The sequence below is a fragment of the Canis lupus genome, chromosome 9, assembly GCF_048164855.1.
Source record: "Canis lupus baileyi chromosome 9, mCanLup2.hap1, whole genome shotgun sequence".
NCBI lineage: Eukaryota > Metazoa > Chordata > Mammalia > Carnivora > Canidae > Canis > Canis lupus.
Window position 1 is genome coordinate 4,744,245 of NC_132846.1, and position 23,749 is coordinate 4,767,993.

The 23,749-nt window shown below is 43.0% G+C and overlaps 1 protein-coding gene and 1 long non-coding RNA gene across 8 annotated transcripts in view; one reads left to right on the plus strand and one right to left on the minus strand.

Moving 5' to 3' along the window:
• LOC140639660 (uncharacterized) overlaps positions 1 to 22,040 on the plus strand; it is a 46,716-nt gene extending 24,676 nt beyond the window's left edge. For both annotated transcript variants that reach the window (XR_012036300.1, XR_012036301.1), the window contains one exon: positions 21,202 to 22,040. This is a non-coding gene — a long non-coding RNA (uncharacterized lncRNA). The remainder of the gene's footprint in view (positions 1 to 21,201) is intronic.
• Positions 14,417 to 23,749, minus strand: part of AJUBA (ajuba LIM protein) — a 29,553-nt gene continuing 20,220 nt past the window's right edge. For 2 of the 6 annotated variants that reach the window (XM_072837851.1, XM_072837853.1), the window contains 9 exons: positions 21,653 to 21,707; positions 19,903 to 20,045; positions 19,679 to 19,810; positions 19,099 to 19,233; positions 17,418 to 17,514; positions 16,581 to 16,726; positions 16,315 to 16,445; positions 15,063 to 15,131; positions 14,417 to 14,899 (listed from right to left, as the gene is read on the minus strand). In XM_072837851.1, coding sequence (XP_072693952.1) covers positions 14,716 to 14,899; positions 15,063 to 15,131; positions 16,315 to 16,445; positions 16,581 to 16,726; positions 17,418 to 17,514; positions 19,099 to 19,233; positions 19,679 to 19,810; positions 19,903 to 20,045; positions 21,653 to 21,707 — 1,092 coding nt within the window. In that variant the 3' untranslated portion in view covers positions 14,417 to 14,715. Of the gene's footprint in view, positions 14,900 to 15,062; positions 15,132 to 16,314; positions 16,446 to 16,580; positions 16,727 to 17,417; positions 17,515 to 19,098; positions 19,234 to 19,678; positions 19,811 to 19,902; positions 20,046 to 21,652; positions 21,708 to 22,295; positions 22,436 to 23,064; positions 23,638 to 23,749 lie in introns of those variants that run through there. The other 4 variants (XM_072837854.1, XM_072837855.1, XM_072837857.1 and 1 more) reach the window with 4 other exon arrangements.

Consider the following 23,749-nt stretch of genomic DNA (forward strand, 5'->3'; position numbering starts at 1 on the left):
TACACTTTGGGAAGTTTGCTTCGTAACTTTTCACACCTTCATTTTTCAAGTCTTATTTTGGTTGAGTTCTGCAGCCATCTTATGTCGGCTTTTCCTGTTACCTAATTCAGAGATGGTTCTTGTGTCACTGCTCGGGTCCGTCTAAACTGAGAGAACTGAGTTAATGGCTGCTGCTCTTAAAATGGGCTTTGTATGGACCTTAGTGTATTTACAAATAGATTATGACAACTAAGCCACTAATTCCTCAGGTTCTATATCTCAGACACAAAAGGTACACACGCGCGCGCGCGCACACACAACACTCATGGTGAGGAGTCATGAACTGCCTGGAGGAGGGCTGGGAAAACATATCTACATTCTTGTAGAGGCGTGGAACGGAAGGAGAGGAATGAAGCAAGGAAAAACACGGAGAGAAAGGGAATACCTGGAAGCAGGCAGCCCAGAGGTGTTGAGGGCCTGGCAGCGGGGATCGAAAGAGAACACATTACAGAAGGCCCGAAGAAAGCGGCATTGACAGAACTGCGGGGCTGCTAGGCAGGGAGCCACAAGAAAGAGGAGTCTCGGTTCTGGCCTCTCTGTGAGTGAAACAAGAAAGAAAAGTGGGTTAAGGGACAATCAGTTCGGCTTGCAAATGAATTAATTGGACGCCTAGGGGGCGCTGTGTAATAGAGAGTTGGATGAACAGTGTTATGACCTGATGAGATTTGGAAATGGCCAGAAGAGAGGTAGCGACCTCGAAGTAAAGAGTGACCTAGACTGAATGAGATCATCCGGGCCAGTCAGGGACAAGGTCCTTGGAAACACGGAAACGGTGTGGATAGGATAAGAGCCCTGGGTGCAATGTAAGAGCTCCAGAAGGATGAAAGTCCAAAAAGCCAAACAACGAAGAAAATGCTTATGAAGCCTAATGGGGTTGTCTCATCTTAATCTTCAGTTGATTTTTGCAGATATTACTACAACAACAACTATTATTACTAGACTTTATTTCTTAAAACAGTTTTAGATTTACAGAAAAACTGCAGGTAGAATGCGGAGTTTCCATCTGCCTCCCCACAGGTTTCTCTGTTATTAACATCTTTTTTTTTTTTTAAGATTTTATGTATTTATTCATGAGAGACACAGAGAGGCAGAGACACAGGCAGAGGGAAGCAGGCTCCGTGCAGGGAGCCCGACGTGGGACTCGATCCGAGGTCTCCAGGATCATGCCCTGGGCTGACCGCGGTAAACTGCTGAGCCACCAGGGCTACCCTGTTATTAACATCTTAGCATGTATGGTACATTTATTACAATTCATGAGCCAATATTGATACATTATTATTAATTAAAGTCTATAGTTTATTCAGAATTCCTTATTAATTACCTACTGTCCTCTTCCTGTTCCAAGATCCTATCCAGGATACCATATTACATATAGTTGCCATGTCTCCTAGGCTCCTCTGGGGTATTCAGTTTCTCAGTCGTTCCTTGTTTTTCATGGCCTTGCTAATTTTGAGAAGTACTGGTCAGGCATACTATAGAATGCCCATCTGTTCAAATTTGTCTGCTTGTTTTCTCATGATTGACCGGGATTATGGTTTTGGGGAGGAAGATAACAGAGGTAAAATGTCATTTTCATAACATCAACATATAGTATCAACATAATTTAAGACTATTGATGTTGACATTTCTCACCTGGCAAATGTAGTGTTTATTAGGCTTCTCCATTATAAGATTACACTCTCCCCACCCCCTTCCATCCTATGCTCATTGGAAGGAAGTCACCATTTGTGTCCCACACTTAAGGAGTAGGGAGTTATGCTGACTTTCCTTTAGGTGGAGTGTCAACAACATTTATTTGGATTCCTCCCTGCAGGTCTTATGTGTAGGTAGTTGTCTACAGGAAGTGGGTCAGTGCTCTAACCAACATTTTAAGTGGTAAAAAAGAGTTTTGAGGAGGTCTGCTTGTTCTCTGCCCCATCTGTGTCCAACCAAACTCTACATTCAGAGAAGACTTATTGGATGTTGTTTCTTCTTCAGAAGCTAATTATCTGGGTTGTGGTCCATCTGTGCTCCAGGCATCTTCCTCCTGATGTCAAGCTGGTGGCTGTTCGGTTGATTGTTAACTAACCCATCCATGGGTAAGAGGCAGAGAGGAAAATCTATGAAACAGTAATGTCAGTTTTGCCATTGATTAAAATGATTTTCAAAAGAAACTTGTGCAAAAAAGAGCCTGGAATTTCTGACTGGTCTTAAAATAATTCCACATGGGCTGAATGTCATTTGTCTGTGATGTCTTTGTTTTTTCATTCAAAATGGCCTCAGCTCTATGGCAAGCATGATGCCAGTTCCCAATAATTGTGTACCACATTGCTCCCTGCCTTTCCTACAGCATTTTCCTGTGACTTAAAAAAAACAGCAGATACCATGGATCTGCTTATATGAGCCAGAGAGAAGCAGAAATGGAGTGAAAAAGAAATAGAGCACCTTGTGAAGGACTTGGCCCTAAGCATAAAGTCAAGAGTTGATAAAGTCTGTCTTCTGTTCTGCCTCCCTCTTCTCTGCCCTCCATGCTGAACTCTCATACACAGAAGCATATAAGTCGCCTATGGGAGGTCTAATGGATGCAAGCCTTTGCTGAGATGAAAAGGTAGGGAGGTAGTAGGACAGAGGGACAAATACCCTGGGTGAGAAATTATGTTACTTTCTCCAACAGGAGCCAGTGACCAGCAGGCAGAGCATTGGAAACTTTTCTGGAAAGGAAAGAGTATCCTCCCACAGATAATTCTCCCCTGGCCCCTGCACACACACACACACACACACACACACACACACACACACCCCTCACATTCCTCACCTCCAGGCCCAATTCTTTTACCTGATCCTGTTTTTGTGACCTTGTTGAGACACCTCCAGCCCATTGTAAACACTCCCTTCATCTCTGGTTCTCGCTCCTCCCTCAGCACTTGCCTTCCTCCCCAGCACCCCTTCACTCACCTCTGTGCCTGCCCAGCCAGCTACTATCTTCACCACCAAAATAATGGCCCGTTTGACCCTCCTACTGCTCCAAATTGCTTCTGGACAATAAAGGCTGTCTTGCAGCTACAAAAGTGGCAGAGTTACTGAGGCAAAATAATCTGTGCCGATTTGCATTCTCTTCCTTGTCAGCTCTATTATACAGTGTTTATCTGTCAAAATGAATAGAAAGTAGAAACTGTTCTGGAACATAGGAAAAGATGGAAAACTACCCAATTTGTTTACGAAGCCAGAGTATATTCAATACCAAAACCTGTCAGAAATAGCATTCCCCTTCCCCCAAAAAAACCCTACAGACCAATCTCACAAATATAAAAGTAAAAATCCTAAAATATTTAAAGATTAACACGTAAAAGCCAGCAGTATACTAATATAATAATTATATACTGAAACCAATTAGGGTTTAATCTTGGGACTTAAGACAAGATTAAGTATTAGGAAATTTACTTACATAAAAGGTCGAAAATAAATCAAACAATAAAAACATTTCATCATTTTTAACAGTCACCAAAGAGAACATGGCAAGTCAATTCTGTTTGCTATAAACACTCCTAGTAGGGATTCCTGGGGGGGCTCAGTGGCTCAGCAGTTGAGCCGTTGAGCATCTGCCTTTGGCTCAGGGTGTGATCCTGGGGCCTAGGGATCGAGTCCCATGTGGGGCTTCCTGCAGAGAGCCTGCTTCTCCTTCTGCCTATGTCTCTGTCTCTCATGAATAAATAAATAAAATCTTTAAAAAAACCTACACTCTTAATAGTATTAATATTCTTCATATATAAACACATGTACATATCAACAATTTATGTAAAAACAAGTATGTGTAGTCTCATCACTGTGTTATATATTATTCTGAAAAATCAAATACAATAGGCTGGAAATCTTAAAAAGGGATTGTAACTTTTGGAAAGAGACAAATTACTCACTGTTTGCAGATGATATAAGTGTATACATAGAGAATCCATGAAAATCAATTTTAAAATGATGAGAATAAATAATGGAATTCAGAAAAGTCACTTGGTACAACACAAATATAGTACAAATCTGTAGCCTTTTAAATGCTGAGAATAACCAGACAGAAGAAATAAATAGTAAAAGCATCCCAATAACATGATAACTAAGATCACGGACTATGGGGTGCCTGCGTGGCTCAGTCAGTTAAGTATCTGCCTTCAACTCAGGTCATGACCCCAGGGTCCTGGGATAAACCCCCACATGGAGGCCTGCATTGGGCTCTCTCCTCTGAGGGGAACCTGCTTCTGCCTCTCCCTCTGCCTGTCACTCTCCCTACCTGTGCTTTCTCTCTCTCTCTGTCAAATAAATAAAAATCTTAAAAAATAATAATAATTTTAAAAAAAGATTATGGACTGTGGAGCCAGATGGAAAGAGGTTAAAGTTCTGCTCATCCATTTATTAACTACATAAACATAACCTCTCTGGCCTCATATTCCTCATCTATAAAATGGGAATGTAAATAGTAGTTCTTATCTCATAAAGCTGTTAGGAGGATTAGTTAAGTTTAAATTAGTTAAAATAGTAAAGCATTGAGAACCTACCCTGCACATAATAAGCCTTCAATACTGTGATTAGTTTTTTCCCCATTCAAAATGGTAATAATAAAAAAAAAATGGTAATAATAACGTTGCATAAAATACTTAACCGGAACCTTAGAAATGTGCGGAACCTATAAAAAATTACAAAGTTTTGCCGAGAGATACAATGAAAGACAGGAAAAAAAATGAAGCGACAAGCCATGTTCTTAAAAAAAAAAAAAAGAAAAAAAAAAGAATCTCATAAAGATGTCAATTCTCACCAAATTAATTTCTTGCTTTTACAACATTCAATCGCAACTCTAATGGAATCTTTTGTTACTTGATAAAATGATTCTACTGTTCATCTGTAATAAAAATCAGACAAGAATAGCAAGGAAAATTCAAAAAAAGGAGAGAAAGGAAAAGGAATTGACTCTGTGTTTTACCTTACACCCTTTATGAATATAAATAATGGGCCACAACGTGCAGTTGATGTAAGAATAGAGAGAACAAAAGGGCTGAGTCAGTAGCCCAGAAACAGACCAGTTGTTTGTGTATATGTTTGTGATTAAATATATGATTCTTTTAAAAAATATTTTATTTATTTATTCAAGAAAGACATACAAAGAGAGGCAAAGACATAGGTAGAGGAAGAGGAAGGCTCCCTATGGGGAGCCCGATGTGAGACTCGATCCCAGGACCCCAGGATCATGCCCTGAGCCAAAGGCAGACACTCAATCACTGAGCCACCAAGGTCCCTATGTGATTTCATTTATAAGAATAAAACCAGCTAACACATAGTAAGCTCTTATTTTGTGACAGGTTCTTTGAAAAACACTCTACATTCACAAGAACCCTGTGAGATAAGAGGTATTATTCTCTTGGTCTTAGAAGGATAAAGTGATCTTTAAAGAAAAAGAAAAAGAAAGTGAGTTGCCCCCCCTAAGAAAGAGTTTAGATGGGGTGCAAACTTAGGCCAACTGACTCCAGAGCCTTTGATCTTAACCTTAAGACATATCATCTATAATTTTCCTTCTAGAAAGCTATCCTAGACAATCTTCACAAACTAAGACAAAGATTAATTAAGAGAAATGCTTAGTGTAGCATTTTTTTCATGATTACAAAGAATGTAAAACAACAAGTTGGCTATCCTATAGGGGTATGGTTAAATAAATCATCCATGCAATGAAATCTTAAGCAGCCATTAAAATCAATGTTGCCAGAGAAAATTTAATAACATGGAGGAGCGCTCAATGATACGCTCTTCTGTGACACAGATTACAAACTGTACATACAGAATGACTTTGATATGTGGGTAAAAATGGTATTTTCCAAATTTTCTGTAATAGGTTTATATTATAGTGGAGACGTTTTTTAAAATGAGCATAAAACCTGTGCCCTCCTCCTAGGCTTTCTGCTTGTTTGCATCCTTCTCTCTTTTGAAGACCCCCTTCCCTATTTCCAGCCCCCAACCCATCTTCAGCAGGCACTCTCACCTCAGAGCACTAATATGAGAACCCTCCTACACAGACTAATACCTACCACATGCCAAGGCACTTTAAATACATTATCTCACTTAATCCTCAGGACATCTTTGGTGAGGGAGGAATTATTAATATATACATTCTGTAAATGAGAAAGCTGAGGTTAAGTATCTTGAACAACAACAACAAAAAAAAGTATCTTGAACAAAGTTATGCTTCAGTTAAGTAGAGGAGCCAAAATAAGGATCCAGTTCTGAGGAATCCCTGGGTGGCTCAGTGGTTTAGTGGCTGCCTTTGGCCCAGAGCGCGATTCTGGAGTCCCAGCATCGAGTCCCAGCATCAAGTCCCACGTCAGGCTCCCAGCATGGAGCCTGGTTCTCCATCCTCCTGTGTCTCTGCCTCTGTCTATGTCTGTCATAAATAAATAAATAAATAAATCTTTAAGAAAAAAAAAAAAAAAGAATCCAGTTCTGATTCCCTACTTGCTGCTTTTCCTTTTACCTTTCCCAAATGTGGTTCAAGGACTTAGGGGGCTCCCTGAGACCTTTCTAAACGGTGCTTGAGGATCTCCTACATGTCTGTGTGAGGCCAGCTTTTCTATGTTCAACCAAAGCCATGTATCACCACAGAAAGAAGATACAGGAAGAATTCACTTGTCCTCTATTAAACCAGATATCAAGGAGAATTTACAAAAGTATAAAACAATGTTATTCTTGTCATTAAATTGTTTTGTTTTGGAAATTATACTTTTTAAAATTAAAATGTATATTTTAGGAATCCCTGGGTGGCGCAGCGGTTTCAAGCCTGCCTTTGGCCCAGGGCCCGATCCTGGAGACCCGGGATTGAATCCCACGTCGGGCTCCCGGTGCATGGAGCCTGCTTCTCCCTCTGCCTGTGTCTCTGCCTCTCTCTCTCTGTGTGTGACTATCATAAATAAATAATTTTAAAAATTTTATTAAAAAAAATAAATAAAATGTATATTTTAGGGATGCCTGGGTGACTCACCAGTTGAGCATCTGCCTTTGGCTCAGAGCGTGATCCTGGAGTCCTGGGATCAAGTCCCTGATCGGGCTCCCTGCAGGGAGCCTGCTTCTTCCTCTGCCTCTCTATGTCTCTTATGAATAAATAAAAAAATAAAATCTCCTTCAAAATGCATTATTTTAAAAAAGCATTATTTATGTTAACATGCAATGGGCTTATTTTTTTAATGAATTAATAAACAAATATTTTAAGATTTCTCAGTTTTAATCTTTTTGGTTGGGAAAACACTCAGTTTATTCAATTTATTGTGAATAAATTGGAACGTCTGGAATATCAGATACATCATTTCAATATCTAAATATCCAATCGCATAAACAAAAGCTCTTTAGGGTCCTTTATTTTTTTTTTTAAGAATTTATTTATTCATTCATGAGAGACACAGAAAGAGAGGCAGAAACACACGCAGAGGGAGGAGAAGCAGGCTCCACACAAGGAGCCAATGCGGGAATCGATTCCGGGATTCTGGGATCAAGCCCTGATCCAAAGGAAGACACCCAACCGCTGAGCCACCCAGGCTTCCCTAGGGTCTTTAATGTCATTGAGGGTAAAGGAGTCCTGAGACCAGAAAGATTGAGAACACTTGATTTACAAGCAGCTGCCCTCCAAGAGTTTCTGATGCTGTAGATAGAATTAAACATACCTTCTGGAGCTCCCAAGGGCAGTAACCCTCTTGAGGGTAAAATGTTCTAGTGCGCATTTCCTTACCAATTTAAAAAAAGATCAGATGGTTTTGGTTGGGTTCAATATCCATTGTCTTCCATCCCCACCAGAGCCCTGATGTAGCCTTGAAAGAACCACCAAGTGAAATGGGTGATATCTGCTTTCTGTTCTCCATCTCCACATAGGAGAGTGCTGTCTTCATAAAGGCAGAGACATGAAGTGGGGGTGGGGTGGGTAAGGAGTTCAGAAGAAATAATGAGTGTCAGGGTGACCTTCTATTTTTCCTTATGCCAGAAATGCCTGGGGCAGAAGCTAGCAAACTCTGGCAGTTGGCATGCTGCCTGTTTTTTGCAGATAAAGTTTTCTTGGACTACAACCACATCCATTCAAAACAAACAAACAAACAAACAAACATACCCCCCAATACTGTGATGAAAATTCAAGCACCTTTGTGATAAAGCTGTGGGGATTGAAATGGTAGACATTTTCTCCCTGGATTGGCAATGGGAAAGCAGAACTTGAGGTGGGCCTCAGAGATGATAGGATTTTATAAGCAAAGAGTTCTGCTAGGTAGATAGAACTGTAACGAGCAAAAAAAAAAAAAAGAACTGTAAGGGTGGTGAATAAGCCCTTGGGGGTGGCAGAGGGTGACTAGTGAGTGTAAATGGGAGAAAGGTTGGAAAGTAGAGCTTCACTCTGAGGACTTGAATCCACAGCTGAGCCATAGGGGCTGTCTTTGGAGAAATGACAAAATGAAGTGAAAATTACAAAACACTTAGGAAGAGCAAATTAAAATCATCATACAAATTGGCCTGGCAGGGGCACCTGGGTGGCTCAGCGGCTGAGCATCTGCCTTCGACACAGGTCGTGATCCAGAAGTCCTGGGATAGAGTCCCGAATTGGGCTCCCCGCAGGGAGCCTGCTTCTCCTTCTGCCTATGTCTCTGCTTCTTTCATGAATGAATAAATAAATAAAATCTTTAAAAAAAATTAAAAAAAAAGAGTTTCATGCTCTACCAACTGAGCCAGCCAGGGACCCCAGTGTGAAGCCTTTAGAGCAAAAACTGAGGTTTCCCACTGAAGAAGAAATTCTGCCTCAAGACAAGCAAGCATCATTTCTGAGTTGCTTGCCTACAGCTCACCCTACAAATTTCAGAATTGCCAGCCCCACAATCATATGAGCCAATTCCTTAAAATAAATCTCATTTTATATAAGTATAATAAATAATATAATGGGCTCTGTTTCTCTGGAGAACCCTGACCTTGCTCTTTGTTTTTTCTTTTTGTTTTTTGTTTTTTTTTTTACTTATCTATTCATGAGAGACACACAGAGAGAGGCAGAGATGCAGGCAGAGGAAGAAGCAGGCCCCATGCAGGGAGCCCGATGCAGGACTCGATTCTGGGTCCCCAGGATCAGGCCCTGGGCCGAAGGCAGGCGCTAAACCGCTGAGCCACCCAGGCTGCCCTGATCTTGCTCTTTGGATAACTCTTATCCAAATTCTGGATAAATTCTGGGCTGATTATTTTTTAAGAGGTTTTTTCTTTTTGTTTTTTTAAGATTTTATTTATCTGAGAGAGAGAGAGAACACAAGCAAGGGGAGCAGCAGAGGGAGAGGGAGAGGGGGAAGCAGGCTCCCAGTGGAGCAGGGAACCTGATGCAGGGCTGTATCCTACGACCCCGGATCATGACCTAAGCCGAAGGCAGACCCCCAACCGACTGAGCCACTCAGGCACCCCCTACTTTTGATTATATGTTCTTTCTTCAGCCAGGCTTGGTACATTTAGGTCTTTCTAAATTTCAGTTGTATTTTCTTGAGACCAGAGAAGCCACTTAGTCTAGACCTCAGCCACTGAATACAAACCACTTTTCACAGTAAATTACTTCTACAGATTACTAATCTTGTGCATTATCAGTGGACTCCTTTTATTTTCTCTATCTGGAGATAGAAGGAGACCTATCAGTTCCTTTAATGAAAGGTAGCCCAGATCCATCAAGATGGGTAATGTGGAGAGACTGGTGGGGTGAAGGGCCCCACAGAGAGGCTGGCCCTCAGGGATTCCCCTCTCCTTTGGAGAGCATCAGACAGGCCTCTAGGGGGTGCTGGATTTCTCTATGCTGGCTGAGGAAGACTGAAGGGTTGCTGCCTCAGAGACCTGGAGAGCCATACTTTTTTTTCTTTTTTAAGATTTTATTTATTTACTCATTAGAGACAGAGAGATAGGTAGAAACACAGGCAGAGGGAGAAACAGGCTCCATGCAGGGAGCCTGATGTGGGATCATGCCCTGGGCTGAAGGCAGGCACTAAACCACTGAGGCACCCAGGCATCCCATTGGATAGCCATCCTTCATTGAGAACCTTGAAGGAACAGGTTTTGTTTGTTCAAGAGCCCCAGAGTTTCCTTACAGAGAACAACCCTATCCCAGGCTCTGGAAGTGATTTATCTTGTTGCGCATTATAGAGGAAGAATCAGCAAGACTGGGTTCTTGGATAGATGGGGTAAGAGACAAGTGAAGAGAGATGCCTGTGAAAGAAAGGAGAGGCAGTAAATGTAAATCTTTTCTGAAAAGTGTGAGGGGAAGTGAGGGCAACTGAAGTCCAAGACACTAACCTCCAGCAGTCACAGTCACCCAGCCCCTCTGCTGGCCCTCCAATCCCCTTTTCACCTATTCCCCAATAGCCAACAGCTCAGGGGAAGGGCACCTCCTGAGAACCTACCATCTCTAGTCATTATGATGGACGAGAGGACAAAGACAAACCACTGGGTCCCCCCTTCAAAGAGCACTGAACACCCCTTGTGTTCCTTCTTCTACCTCCATGGCACAGTTTTGAGATACTTTTTCTATCAAACTATATTCATAAGCTGAGTAATTAGTTCACTTTTTCATGAAATTACTAGAATATACTGATTTTCTATAATACCAAAAAAAAAAAAAACAAAGACACTTGAGCAAGCATTAAGCATTTTGTAATGAGGCAAACTGGAAACAATCTAAATATCTATCATGAAGGGGATGGTTAAATTATGATGTGGCCATATTCCAACATTATAACCTAATATTGCTATATATATGTTTGCAAATCTTTAGAAAAAGCTCTGGCATTATATTCACCAAATCACTCTGGCTACTCTATGGTAGTGGACTGGACTAATGGGTTCCGTGTGTACACGTTTGTGTGTGTCTCCTCAGGGGGTATGGTAAATCTACTTTTTACTATTACATATTTATTTTGTTTGAATTTTTTTTTTACAAAACACATTTTTTGTTTAAGCCAATAATGTTTTTTTATTGGGCAGCACTGTTACAGGCAAATGTTCTGTTTTATTTGGGTTTTGGGAAACAAGAAACAGCTAGCTGTCCAACTCCAGGTCATTTAGGGAGCCAGGACTGGGAACCATTGCCTTGGAAGCCATTTTGCTTTCTCAGTAGTTGGAAATCTAAACATTTCTCAGACCCCAGCTCTCCAGAGACTTGACTGAAACCATGGGATATTCTTCTCAAATTTCAGTCATTTAAGATGAAGGCTTTCCTTGGTGCATGATTCTCATTTCTAACCTTGTACCTTCACGTACTACCCCTTCTCTTCTTTGTCACTTTTTCCAAAATGCCACCCAAAACTTACCTCTAAAGTGAACCAAAGCTTTCTTCCCTACTAAGGCTCTACCTTATAACTCCTGATTCACTTACCTTGGTTTTCAACCATATTTATTTGTATTTCCTGTTACTTTATATGCTTAGACTGTTTTTATGTGTCTACTATTAAGTTGTAGGCCTTGAGGACAGAGTCCATTTTTTTTTAAGATTTATTTATTTACTTATTCATGAGAATATACAGAGAAGAGAGAGAGAGAGAGGCAGAGACACAGGCAGAGGGAGAAGCAGGCTCCATGCAGGGAACCCAATGTGGGACTCGATCTTGGGTCTCCAGGATCATGCTCTAGGCTGAAGGCAGTGCTAAACCACTGAGCCACCCAGGCTGCCCCAGAGTCCATTTTTTAATTATTATCCTTATTATTTCAAATACCATAACCTACTATGGTGTAAGAGGAGTACTTAATTAAATGAGGAAATGCTGAATGCCCTAATAAATATCAGGAAAAGCTAATTTGAGATTTTTTAAAGATGGTATTTATTTATTCATGAGAGAGAGAGAGGCAGAGACACAGGCAGAGGGAGAAGCAGGATCCATGCAGGGAGCCCGATGTGGGACTTGATCCCAGGACTCCAGGATCAGGCCCTGGGCTAAAGGCAGCACTAAACTGCTGAGCCACCCGGGCTGCCGGATTTTTTTTTTTTTTAAGATTTTATTTATTGGGGGATCCCTGGGAAACAATGGGAAACAATTGGACAATAGGACATCCTACAAAGTAACCAGACTGGATATATTTTTTTTTTTTTTTTTTTTTTTTTACTGGATTAAAAAAAAAAAAAAAAACTAAATTCAGGGACACTTGGGTGGCTCAGTGTGTTAAGCATCTGCCTTCCACTCAGGTCATGATGCCAGGGTCCTGGGATCAAGCCCTGTATCATGCTCCTTGCTCATTCTCCCTCTCCCTCTGCTTGTGCTCTCTCTCCCTCTCAAGGAAAAAAAAAAAACCCAAAACTAGTATCAGTTAAAAAAAACAAGTTAAGGGATCCCTGGGTGGCGCAGCGGTTTGGCGCCTGCCTTTGGCCCAGGGCGCGATCCTGGAGACCCGGGATCAAATCCCACATCGGGCTCCCGGCGCATGGAGCCTGCTTCTCCCTCTGCCTGTGTCTCTGCCTCTCTCTCTCTCTCTGTAACTATCATAAATAAATAAAAATTAAAAAAAAAAAAAAAAAAACAAGTTAAGTGGGGTGCCTGGGAAGCTCAGTTGGTTGAGTGTCCAACTCTTGATTTCAGCTCAGGTCATGATCTCCAGGTTGTGGAATCAAGCTCTGTGTTGGGCTCCTCACTGGGTATGGGGTCTGCTTAGGATTCTCTCCCTCTGCTCCTCTCCTCTCCTCTCTTTTTTTTTTTTTTTTTTTTTTTAAGATTTTATTTATTTATTCATAGACACAGAGAGAGAGAGAAGCAGAGACACAGGCAGAGGAAGAAGCAGGCTCCATGCAGGGAGCCCAATGTGGGACTCGATCCTGGGTCCCCAGGATCACACCCCAGGCTGCAGGTGGTGCCTAACCACTGTGCCACCGGGGCTGCCCTCCTCTCCTCTCTTAAAAAAAAAAAAAAAAAAAAAAGTAGGAAAAATTTTCTATTTCAAACAGGTTTTTTTTTTTTAATTTTTTTATTTATTTATGATAGTCACACAGAGAGAGAAAGAGGCAGAGACATAGGCAGAGGGAGAAGCAGGCTCCATGCACCGGGAGCCTGAAGTGGGATTTGATCCCGGGTCTCCAGGATCGCCGCCCTGGGCCAAAGGCAGGCGCTAAACCACTGCGCCACCCAGGGATCCCAAATTCTCTATTTCAAAAGAGATTAAAGAAACCTGACATCCAGGGGCACCTGGCTGGCTCAGTATATAGATCATATGACTCTCAATCTTGGGAGTTCACAGCCCCACATTTGGCATGGGGCCTATCAAAAAATAAAAACACATAAAAACGAAACAGAAAAAACAAACCTAACATCCAAATGTAATAACCAGAACTTCAATGGAACCTACACCAAGAAAACAAATTACAGGAATTTTAATATGACCTAGATAATAGACATTGTGAAATTATTAATTTTTAGGTATAAATAATTAGTTATACAGAGGAATACCCTTATTTTTAGGAGTTGCCTGCTTAAGTCTTTAGGGAATGAAATAGCACATCTGAGACTTATATAAAGTGGCTTCAGAAGAAAAAAGTCTGTATAACTAATATGTTTATCAATCTATACAGAGAGGGTGAGGTGGGAGAGGAGAGAGAGAGAGAGAGAGAGAGAGAGAGAAAAGCAAAACGTTCATTGTTGAATCTAGGTTGTTAAGACTATTGGTGTTTATTGTACTATTTTTTTAATTTTTCCATAGGTTTGAAACTTTACCCTAAAAATGTTGGAGAAGGGCAGCCCGGGTGGCTCAGTGGTTTAGCACCGCCTTTCAGCCCAGGGTGTGATCCTGGAGACCCGGGATTGAGTCCCACGTCGGGCTCCCTGCATGGAGCCTGCTTCTCCCTCTGCCTGTGTCTGTGCCCCTCTCTCTGCCTCTCATGAATAAATAAATAAAATTTAAAAAACTGTTGGGGAAAAGAAAAAGTATAGAACTAAGCAATATTGACTAACTCTGATGCCAGCAGGGCCCTGCCCTGTTCTAAGCTAAGTGGACTGTGAAACTTGGTTCCTCGGAGCAATCTCATCCCAATCTCTGCTTTTAAAGAAAAAAGTAATGCTCAAATCACACCAATGGGAACCTCAAACACAAGTGGCTTGTGCCCTTTCCTGTAACAGAGCTCGATGCCCTGCTGCTTTATTACAACTGCTCCACTGAGAGCCGTAGCAACAGGATAGTCCCCTACCCGCCTTGGCATCCAGCAGTCCTCTGGATATTACAGTTCTTCAAGAGCAAGCCCAGACTTAAGCCATGTCTGCTCTTCAAGAATGAAGCCTGTAAGACTCCAGGTGGGCAGGCACTCCTACCTCCCACTCTTAGCATAAGCATTATACATCTGTTTGTCTAGATCACCTTGGTTTCCCTCCCAGCCCACCTAATCTTTGATGTTCTTTTTTCACCCTTGCCCAAAGGAAGCATCATCACTTTATTCAGGAGATAATCAAATATAATGCAGGGCTGACACTGACAAATAGCTACACACAGAATTATATAAATCTGCTCCATTTCCCAGAAGAGACTCAGTCACTGTAAACAAGGAATAAAAACCAGGACAGTGCCTGACCCACTGCAGTGTTTCAAGCAAGTGTCCCCACACTCTCGGAATGAAAGCAGGCCTCAGGTGGTGGTGGTCCTTTCAGCAGCAAGTGGGGAGGCAGCGCCCGTGCAGAAGTCCGCCTCCGGACAGGCCCCAGCCAGTGCTCAGCGGCAGGCCTTGTTAAACTCTTGGAGGGCCCAACGCTTGTTCTCAGCTGCCTGCTTGAGTTGAGTGTACTCTTTTACCAGCCTGTCAAACTCCTCCCCAAGGACCTCATAGGTGCTCAGAACCTGTTGGGACTTCTCCATGTCCTGCTCTTGTAGGCGAATGGCCCCCTCCAAACGGTCCCTATATGCCCAAGAGAAAAGCAAGTTACAAGGTAAAAGAAAAGCAAGATACCATATAAGGATCTGGCTGCTCAGAAAGTATATAAGAACACATTAAAATGAATGAGTGTGGAGAGTGTGGAACCAGTTCTGAGTAGCTGGACCAGGCCCTTGGGAGTTCTCACCTGATGAGACGATGAACTTCTACTTTCTCAGCAGTGTAAGTGTCAGACAAGATCTTTAGCTCCTCCATCCTGACAGAGGGAAGAAAGAAAGGCTGAGGGGTCTTGATAGTAGTAGAGTTAGGAACAGGACGCAGAGTACCTGCCCATGGTCAAGAAGTGGGCTAAGTAGTGACAGGATAAGCAACCTCTGAATTCCTGAGGAATGTATCTCACAAGAAAGCACTTACTTCAGAAGGCTTTAAAATAAGACTCAAGGGACACCTGAGTGGTTCAGTCAGTTAAGTGTCTGCCTGCCTTCAGCTTAGGTCATGATCCTAGGGTCCTGGGATTGAGCCCCACATAGGGCTCCCTGCTCAGTGGGGAGTCTGCTTCTCTCTCTCCCTCTGCCCCTTCCCTCTCACCTGTGCTCTCTCTCAAATAAATAAAATCTTTATTTATTTTTTTAAAGGTTTTATTTATTTTTTCATGAGAGACACAGGCAGAGACACAGGCAGAGGGAGAAGCAGGCTCCATGCAGGGAGCCTAATGCAGGACTCGATCCCGGGACTCCAGGATTATGCCCTGAGCTGAAGCCAGATGCTCAATTGCTGGCTGAGCCACCCAGGTGTCCCAAATCTTTATTTTAAAAAAATTGTTTTATCTATTTGACACACACACAGAGCACACAAGCAGGGGGAACAGCAGGCAGAGGGAGAGGTTCGAGAAGCAGGCTCCCCAGCGAGCAGAGAGCCCCACATGGGGCCCAATCCCAGGACCCTGGGATCATGACCCAAGCCAAAGGCAGACACTCAACTGACCGAGCCACCCTGACGTCCCTAAAGAATATCTTTAAAAATTTTTTTTAAATAAAATAAAATAAGATTCAAGAATGCTGAACGGGGGCACCTAGGTGACACAATCAGTTAAGCATCCAACTTTTTGTTTTGGCTTAAGTTGTGATCTCAGGGTCATGGGATTGAGCCTCATATCAGGCTCCACATTCAGTGCAGAGTCCACTTGGGACTCTCTCTCCCTCTCCCTCTGTCCCTCCCCACTGTGTGCTCTCTCTCTTTCAAACTAAATAAATCTTTAAGAAAAAAAAAGATTGTTGAACATTTCTGGGTAATCCAAAGGCTCATACTGCTGTGTAGCATTAACTGAATACCCATAAAATGTTAGGCATGACAGAGAGGAAAGGGAGATGAGGGTGAAGGTTGGAGGGGGTAGTGTGGAAGACAGAGTTTCCTAGACCCACAAGGGTCATAGAACTCACCTCAGCTTAAGGATCATGGCACTGCACTTGATCTCCAGGTACTGGGCATTGATACGGTCCAGCTCAGACTGGGTCTTAAGCCGGTGCTCCTGAAGAAGCCTTTGCAGCAAGGCAAGGCAGCGCAAAAGCACCTGAGCTCCAGGAGGTAGGAAGAGGGCAAAAACAAAAGTCAGCATAAAAGAATGCAGATCAGAAATCTCTGGCTTCCCCAAAAGTGCCCCTGGGGCCAGGATAAAAGAGGAGGCTGTCCCACTGCTGTGACAAACCTGGGAGTAGGTAGCACTCTTCTTCTCAAGCAACACCATCTGTTCCTTCTGCTGGCTCTTGGCATCCTGGCATTGCTGCTTCTCACTCACCAGGACCTCTGCCAGTTTCCACACCTTTGCTGCCTTCAAGGTTTCACTGTCTGAATCTGGGCAAAGAGACAGAGGACTAGACAGGAAAACCCAATTGCTACTGCCCTTCTAAGGCCATTTATCAGTACGCTAATGGATTTCTAGCCCTACAAATTCTCTTCAGGTTTTTTTCTGATGTCCTGTTAAAATGATCCAGTTCTCATAAAGTTCTCTATACTCTTACTTTTAATTTTTAATTTTACTTATTCATTTGAATAATCTCTACACTGCACATGGGGCTCAAACTCATGATCCCAAGATCAAGAGTCACATGCTCTTCAGACTGAGACAGCCACATGCCCCTCACTTTTACCTTTAATTCCAGATTTTGGGGAAAAAAGTTCCAGATTTGGCCCTTAATTCTTAAGTCATAGAAGTGAAGATAAAGCCTGAGCTTTCTTCCCCATTCCATTCCAATTCTCCTAAGAAGAATGAACTCAACCTTCCCTGCTGCAAGAGGACACTTGGTACCTTACTGAATAATAGGAGTCTCTCACATAATTCCTTGCTCGTACTCTACCAGCAAGGAAATAAGCATCTCCAAAGCTTCCTAGCTTCTGTCCCAAATCTAAAATTCAATATATTAAAAATAAATAAATAAATAAATAAATAAAATAAATAAAATAAAATTCAATATATTATTCTCAGAAGAGTAGACCAGGTACCCTGAAGATCAGCTTCTGTGAACAGAAGAGTGCCAGCACTCACCTGAATTGGGGTCATGATAGCAGAGCAGGGTGAAACATTTCTTCTTGAGCTGTTCCTCCACTTCCAGTGGGAGTCGAGATCTCATCCACATAAAATCCTATAGCCACAGCAGCAAGAGAGATCCAAATAGACTTTAGAATTAGGAAAATCCAGCCAATGAGTACAGGATGATAACAATCTCAAAGACAACCAGCGAAAATGCATCTAAGAGACATTAGGAAGATTTTTTTTTAAAAGACTTTATTTATTCATGAGAGACACAGAGAAAGAAAGAGGGAAAGAGAGAGAGAGAGAGAGAGAAAGAGAGAGAAAGAGGCAGAGGCACAGGCAGAGGGAGAAGCAGGCCCCATGCAGGGAGCCAGACATGGGACTCGATCCTGCATCTCCAGGATCAGGCCCTGGGCCAAAGGTGGCGCTAAACAGCTGAGCCACCCAGGCTGCCCCGATTTTTTTTTTTTTTAAGATTTTATTTATGTATTCATGAGAGAGACAAAGAGAGGCAGAGACACAGGCAGAGGGAGAAACAGGCTCCATGCAGGGAGTGTGATGCGGGACTCGTTCCTGGGACTTCAAGATCATGTCCTGGGCCAAAGGCAGGTGCTAAACACTGAGCCACACAGTGGTGGCTCAGTGTTTAAAATGATTCATAAAAATGAATCATCCCCAGAAGATTCATTTTTATTAGCCTATCAAATCCGCAAAGAATAAAATGATGGTCAAGATCTCATGTTGGGCAGCCCAGGTGGCTCAGCGGTTCAGCACCGCCTTCAGCTCGGGGTATGATCCTGGAGACCCAGGATCGAGTCCCATGTCGGGCTCCCTGCAAGGAGCCTGCTTCTCCCTCTGCCTGTGTCTGCCTTTCTCTCTCTCTCCCCACCCCGTGTCTCTCACAAAGAAATAAAATCTTAAAAAAAAAAAAAAAAATCCCACGTTGATGAAACGGTAGGGAACCGGTGGCGTACTTTGTATCCTGTTCCTACTCTACTACTGCCTCTCTTTCTGTGTCTCTCATGAATACATAAATAAAATCTTAAAGAAAAAAAAAAGAAGAAGAAGAAAGAAAGAAAAAAAGAAAAGGTAGGGAACTGGCAATATGTACCAATATGTTTATGTATATAGCCTCTGACCAGTGATCCTACTTTGAGAACCGGTAATTGGGAAAATAATCCTACAAAGGCAAACACACATATGAACCAGCATATTCCTTTAAAAAAAAAAAAAAGATTTATCTATTCATGAGAGACACAGACTGAGAGAGAGAGAGAGGCAGAGGCATAGGCAGAGGGAGAAGCAGGCTCCCCACAGGGAGCCCAACACGGACTCGATCCCAGAATCACACCCTGGGCCAAAGAAAGACACTCAACCACTGAGCCACCCAGGCATCACAAAATCCAAAATATATTAAGTGAAAACATATTATATTCACTTTATAAGCATGGAGGCTATAATACCATTTATGTTGAGCTATATATAATATACTGTATTTATTTCTAGACTAGTATTTCAGCTTTTACTTTCTTGTGTATAACATTTTTCTAATTTATTTGAGTTTGGCCCCCATGAATGTAGATCATTTTTACAAAAATAATAAAGTGTAAAAAAGGAAAAAAAAAACATTTAAATATATGGGAGAAATTAAGCCATTTTACTTCTTTGGTCCCAATATCTGCCCATCCCCAACCTCTGAGGGGGGCATGAGTTCCAGAAGATCCGTCTTCTCCAGCCCTAGCAGTGGAGGCATTTCCCTCTCCTGGCTGGCACCTAATAGTCGTGTCAGTTCAGTCACAAGTAGCCGCTGTTCAAGTGTCTCATGAAACTGAGAATAAAAGACAAAAGGGGGTTACTATTCAACTTCTCCCACTCCACCATCTCCATCCTCATAAACCAGTTCTTCATACATTTTCAAGGTCCTCAAACATGTTATCCCTTTCAGCTGCCAGTGCCTTCTCCTGTCAATCTTTTCAAAACTCTGACAACACACCCAACTCTTCCCCGTAACTACAGTCCATTTCTTCTTTTTTAAAGATTTTATTTTGAAGCAATCTCTACACCCAATATGGGGCTCAAACTCACAACCCTGAGATCAAGCATCATATGCTCCACCCACCAAGCCAGCCAGGTGCTCCCAGTCCATTTCTTCTTTGATAACATTAACTTGAACCTCCTCTTTCCCCCCAGAGCATACAATCAGGTGAAGCCACAGTTTGTCTGGTCATTCCTGCAGCTAGTAACCAACTGCTACTGCCTCTCTCCTGCTTCACCTTCTTGTCCTCAGAAGTTAAATTTGTGTCTTGTGTCTTCACATAATAGTCCACAAGCAGCTCTTGAATGACTCTCTGTAAAATCTCAGACCTCAGCCATGTTGTCTTATGCAGTCGAACTTCCTTCCATGCCTAGAAGACCAAAAAATCCCAGGTGGGAACCTCTTTCTCTCTCTTGGAAGATTTTTCCTTCTTCTTATCATCCCTCCTCCCAAGGCTCTTACCTGAGCCTGCTCCTTTGCCAGGGTAAGGCTTAAGCCACTCTCATCCATGTGTTGTGAGAGACCCAACAGCAGTTTGCTGAAGTATGGGTTCTGTAACAGATCCTCTTCACTCAGGTTACAAGGAGGAAGCTGTTTGCTACATACTTAATGGGATGCCCCCCAAAAGGGAAAAAAAAAAGCAAAGAAGGTATCATATATAATTGAGAATCACTCTTAGCTTAATACTCACTTCCAAAAAAACCCTAGGTTTTTGGTAGGGAAGTTTTCTACATCCAATGAAATGTTTTAAAAAACCCGGAAATAAACTAGAGGCAATACTCAAGGTAATAAGCATTTATATATATATACACAAAGATACTAATCAAGAATTAGGGAAGGAGTCTCTAATGAAACAAAGAGATTAGAAAATGTAAGTAGAGGTGATCCCTGGGTGGCGCAGCGGTTCAGCGCCTGCCTTTGGCCCAGGGCGCGATCCTGGAGACCCGGGGATCGAATCCCACGTCGGGCTCCCGGTGCATGGAGCCTGCTTCTCCCTCTGCCTAGGTCTCTGCCTCTCTCTCTCTCTCTCTCTCTGTGTGTGTGACTATCATAAATAAATAAAAATTTTTTAAAAAAGTTTTTAAAAAGAAAATGGAAGTAAAGTTGGAAAGTATTACACATAGAATCGTGAATAAGAAACCTTTTGGTAGGGATCACCATAGTACTCCAAATGGCTCATTCACATATCACAGACAGTAACTAAAATTCTTGAGAAAGGGGGGGAAAAACACAGGTTAAGTTCCAACTTTGGATGTGATCTCTAGTTACATAAGCAAGACTGCAAGAAGGTATATTCTTAGGAGTAAGTGAAAAACTGAACTAAATTCTTATTGTAGGACATCTGCGTGGCTCAGTGGTTGAGCGTCCGTCTGACTTTGGCTCAGGTCATGATCCTGGGGTCCTGGGATCCAGTCCTGCATTGGGCTCCCTGCAGGGAATCTGCTTCTCCCTCTGCCTGTGTCTCTACCTCTCTGTCTCTCATGAATAAATAAATAAAATCTTTAAAATAATCTTATTGTAAACAGAGGTAAATAACCCATGTGGATTCAGAGCAGCACAAGAATGAGAAAAAGTACAAGAAGTTGAGATCCTCTGGTTATTCCATTGGCTCAAGTGCCTGTCTTTTCATCTCTTTTCCCACACACTTTCTGCTGGGGTCTTCTGTTTTACTCCTACTTACCAAACGATCAAATTTTCATTCTTTGGACCATCAGAAAGTCCTTTTGGAAAATAAGAAATCTGTTTTTTCCTCCCCCTCAGGCACTGAAGGTCAAAATATAGAAGATTCAAGTTCTTGAAGGATTCAAGATATAGAAAGGGTTTGGGATAGGGAAAGAATTCAAGCTACAGAAGGATCTGAGATTTTGAAGTACAAAATATGAGAATATTCAAGACCCAGGTAGGAAGAAAGCCCTCACAGAGTGTGCTGGCCACCCTTCTCTTCAGGTTATGCCTGCTGATACAGCATGGAAACAACCAGAGTCTTCAGTCTACTGCACAAACGATACTTAACAGGAGCCAATATAATCTGTTTTCTAATACAAGTTTGTTCAAGAATCTTGCATGTATCCTAGTTCCCCCAGGAACTTCGGCTTTTATATGAGAAACCATACTGGTGAACTTTATAAATCCTTTTTATTATAGAAAGCAAGAGCCTGGATCAGACCTCTCTGGGCAAGTCATCAAACTTCCTTCAAATGGCAGCCCTTACCTTGTTGGAGTACTTCCATCCCCTCTCCCGGTAAGCAGAAATCCCCAGATGCCATCTGAGTGAAACAAAAAGTGAATAAATTGGGTGGCTGCTCCAAGAAAACTACTTTGGGTTCAAGTTTCTGTTGTCTACAACCTGGGGAGGAACCACAGGGATACCTCTTACAAGGAGAGACTCTATCACACACCCTGGATCCCAAGCTCTTGTACAAGTTTTATGGGCAGACTTCTAAGTGGCAAAACAATTTGCATTCTAAGCACATAAATGTTTCTACTTGTTCCAAGCTGTCAAAAAAGGAGCCTCCTTTGGAAAGAAAATTTTCCAATTCACTAAACAGAAGGATGCTCCCTTCCCCTCAACATGATGTCTAAGTTAAAACTGAGCTGCCTTCCAGTTATGAGTGAATTGGGAAAAGGGGGGGGGGGCGGCAGGTGAGGGGGGGTGGGAGTCAATGTCTGCTTTTTTCCTCAAAATAGCTCAGTTATCAAATTCCACAATGGTTTCTTGAGCTACTTTAACTTGTCCTTTCATCTAAAATCTGTTGGTGGCTTTGATCATTAACTCTAGAATCATCCTTCAGGAATGACACACCATTCAGTTGAACGACAACTGATTTTCACATAACAACATCAGTAAGAAGCACCTGGAGGAAAGAACATGCCAAGAAGACTGACATGGGAGGTCAGTGCCAAAAGAGCAACGGCCGCGGTGTCGTTGTTAATGTGGCTGAGGCTGGGACGCGGCAGTCCGGTGATTTTGCCAGAACATGGAATACACTGAGAACTATGACAGCAACACAAAGGGGCAGTAAAGATGGGTACAGTTTGGTCTCTGGAGACTAAATTTTTCCCTTGACGTTATTTTCCGTTTTTGTTTTGTTTTGGCTCCACCCACTCCTCTCCAGAAGGTATCAAACTCCAAAAGGCAGCTGAGCTTCCCAAAGCAGAAGACATGGAAGGTTATTATGATTTAACACTTTAAGTTCACAGAACATTTGGTTTACTCCCTCGTTTTATGGGTAGCATCAAAGTAACTACTCATTTATTCTGTAACATGGTCCAGATGGGGAGTTGGAATGCTAAGACTTAATTTGCAGCTCGGCGTTTCCTTCGGTGTGGTTTTAAGGGAAACGCTTTTTTGTGCCAAACTTTTTTCCACCTGCAAAACGGAGATAATGAATGCTGCCTTGGCTTAGATATCAAGAATTAATAACACAACCGACTTCTCAACAAGAGCCACTAGTTAGTGAAGCCCAATGTTTTAACAATTGTTTATCGTCGATCTAAAGTCGGCAGGCAGGCAGGCAAATGTCGCACACAGAAATGAGGACCAACCCGAATTTCAAAGGTCAGCTATTCTTCCCTCCCTAGGGGTGCAGCCCACTTGGGTTTTCTTGGGGTGCCTTTCTTTACCCTTTTAAAATGTTACAGGGCGTGATCGAAGGCGGCAATCAGGCTCGATTCTCCACCCTCTGCACTCAGACGTGTTAAAGCGCTGCTACAGGGACCCCAGCATTTAAATGTTCTGACTCAGGCGTCTTTTAAATTCTTAAGAGCTGCCTTTACACGCTGCACTGAACGTTAAATTGATTTTACAGGTATTTTCACAAGATGTGACCCTTACAGGGCCCGAGATGAATCAAAATGCGGAGCGGGCTCTCCGGCGCCTACTTCCCTTCCGTCTGGGCAGCCAAGGATTCCCAAGGGCGCGGGCGGCCGCGGCGGCCGGGGTCAGGGGCGACCTGACGGACCCTCCCAGCACTGCTCCTCCCGGTAGCGCGGCCCGCCGACCCTCCGAGGCAAACCTGCACACCACCGGGCAGCTGAAGCTCCCGAGACAGTGCGGAGCCGGCCGAACTGGCCGGCAGCGTCGACACCGGCCCCCTGCCCGCGCCCGAGCTCCGGAACCTCTCACTCGGGCCCACCGCTGGGGCGGGGGGAAGACAGGCCCGGAGGACCGCGCGGGAAGGGCGAGGGAGGGCGGGGAAAAGGCAGAAACACGCGAGGACTCGTGGGAGCCGGGGGCGGGGCCTGCCGGGGCGGGGCCTGTCGGGGGCGGGGCCTTCCGGGGGCGGGCCACGCTCGAGGCGGGAACGGC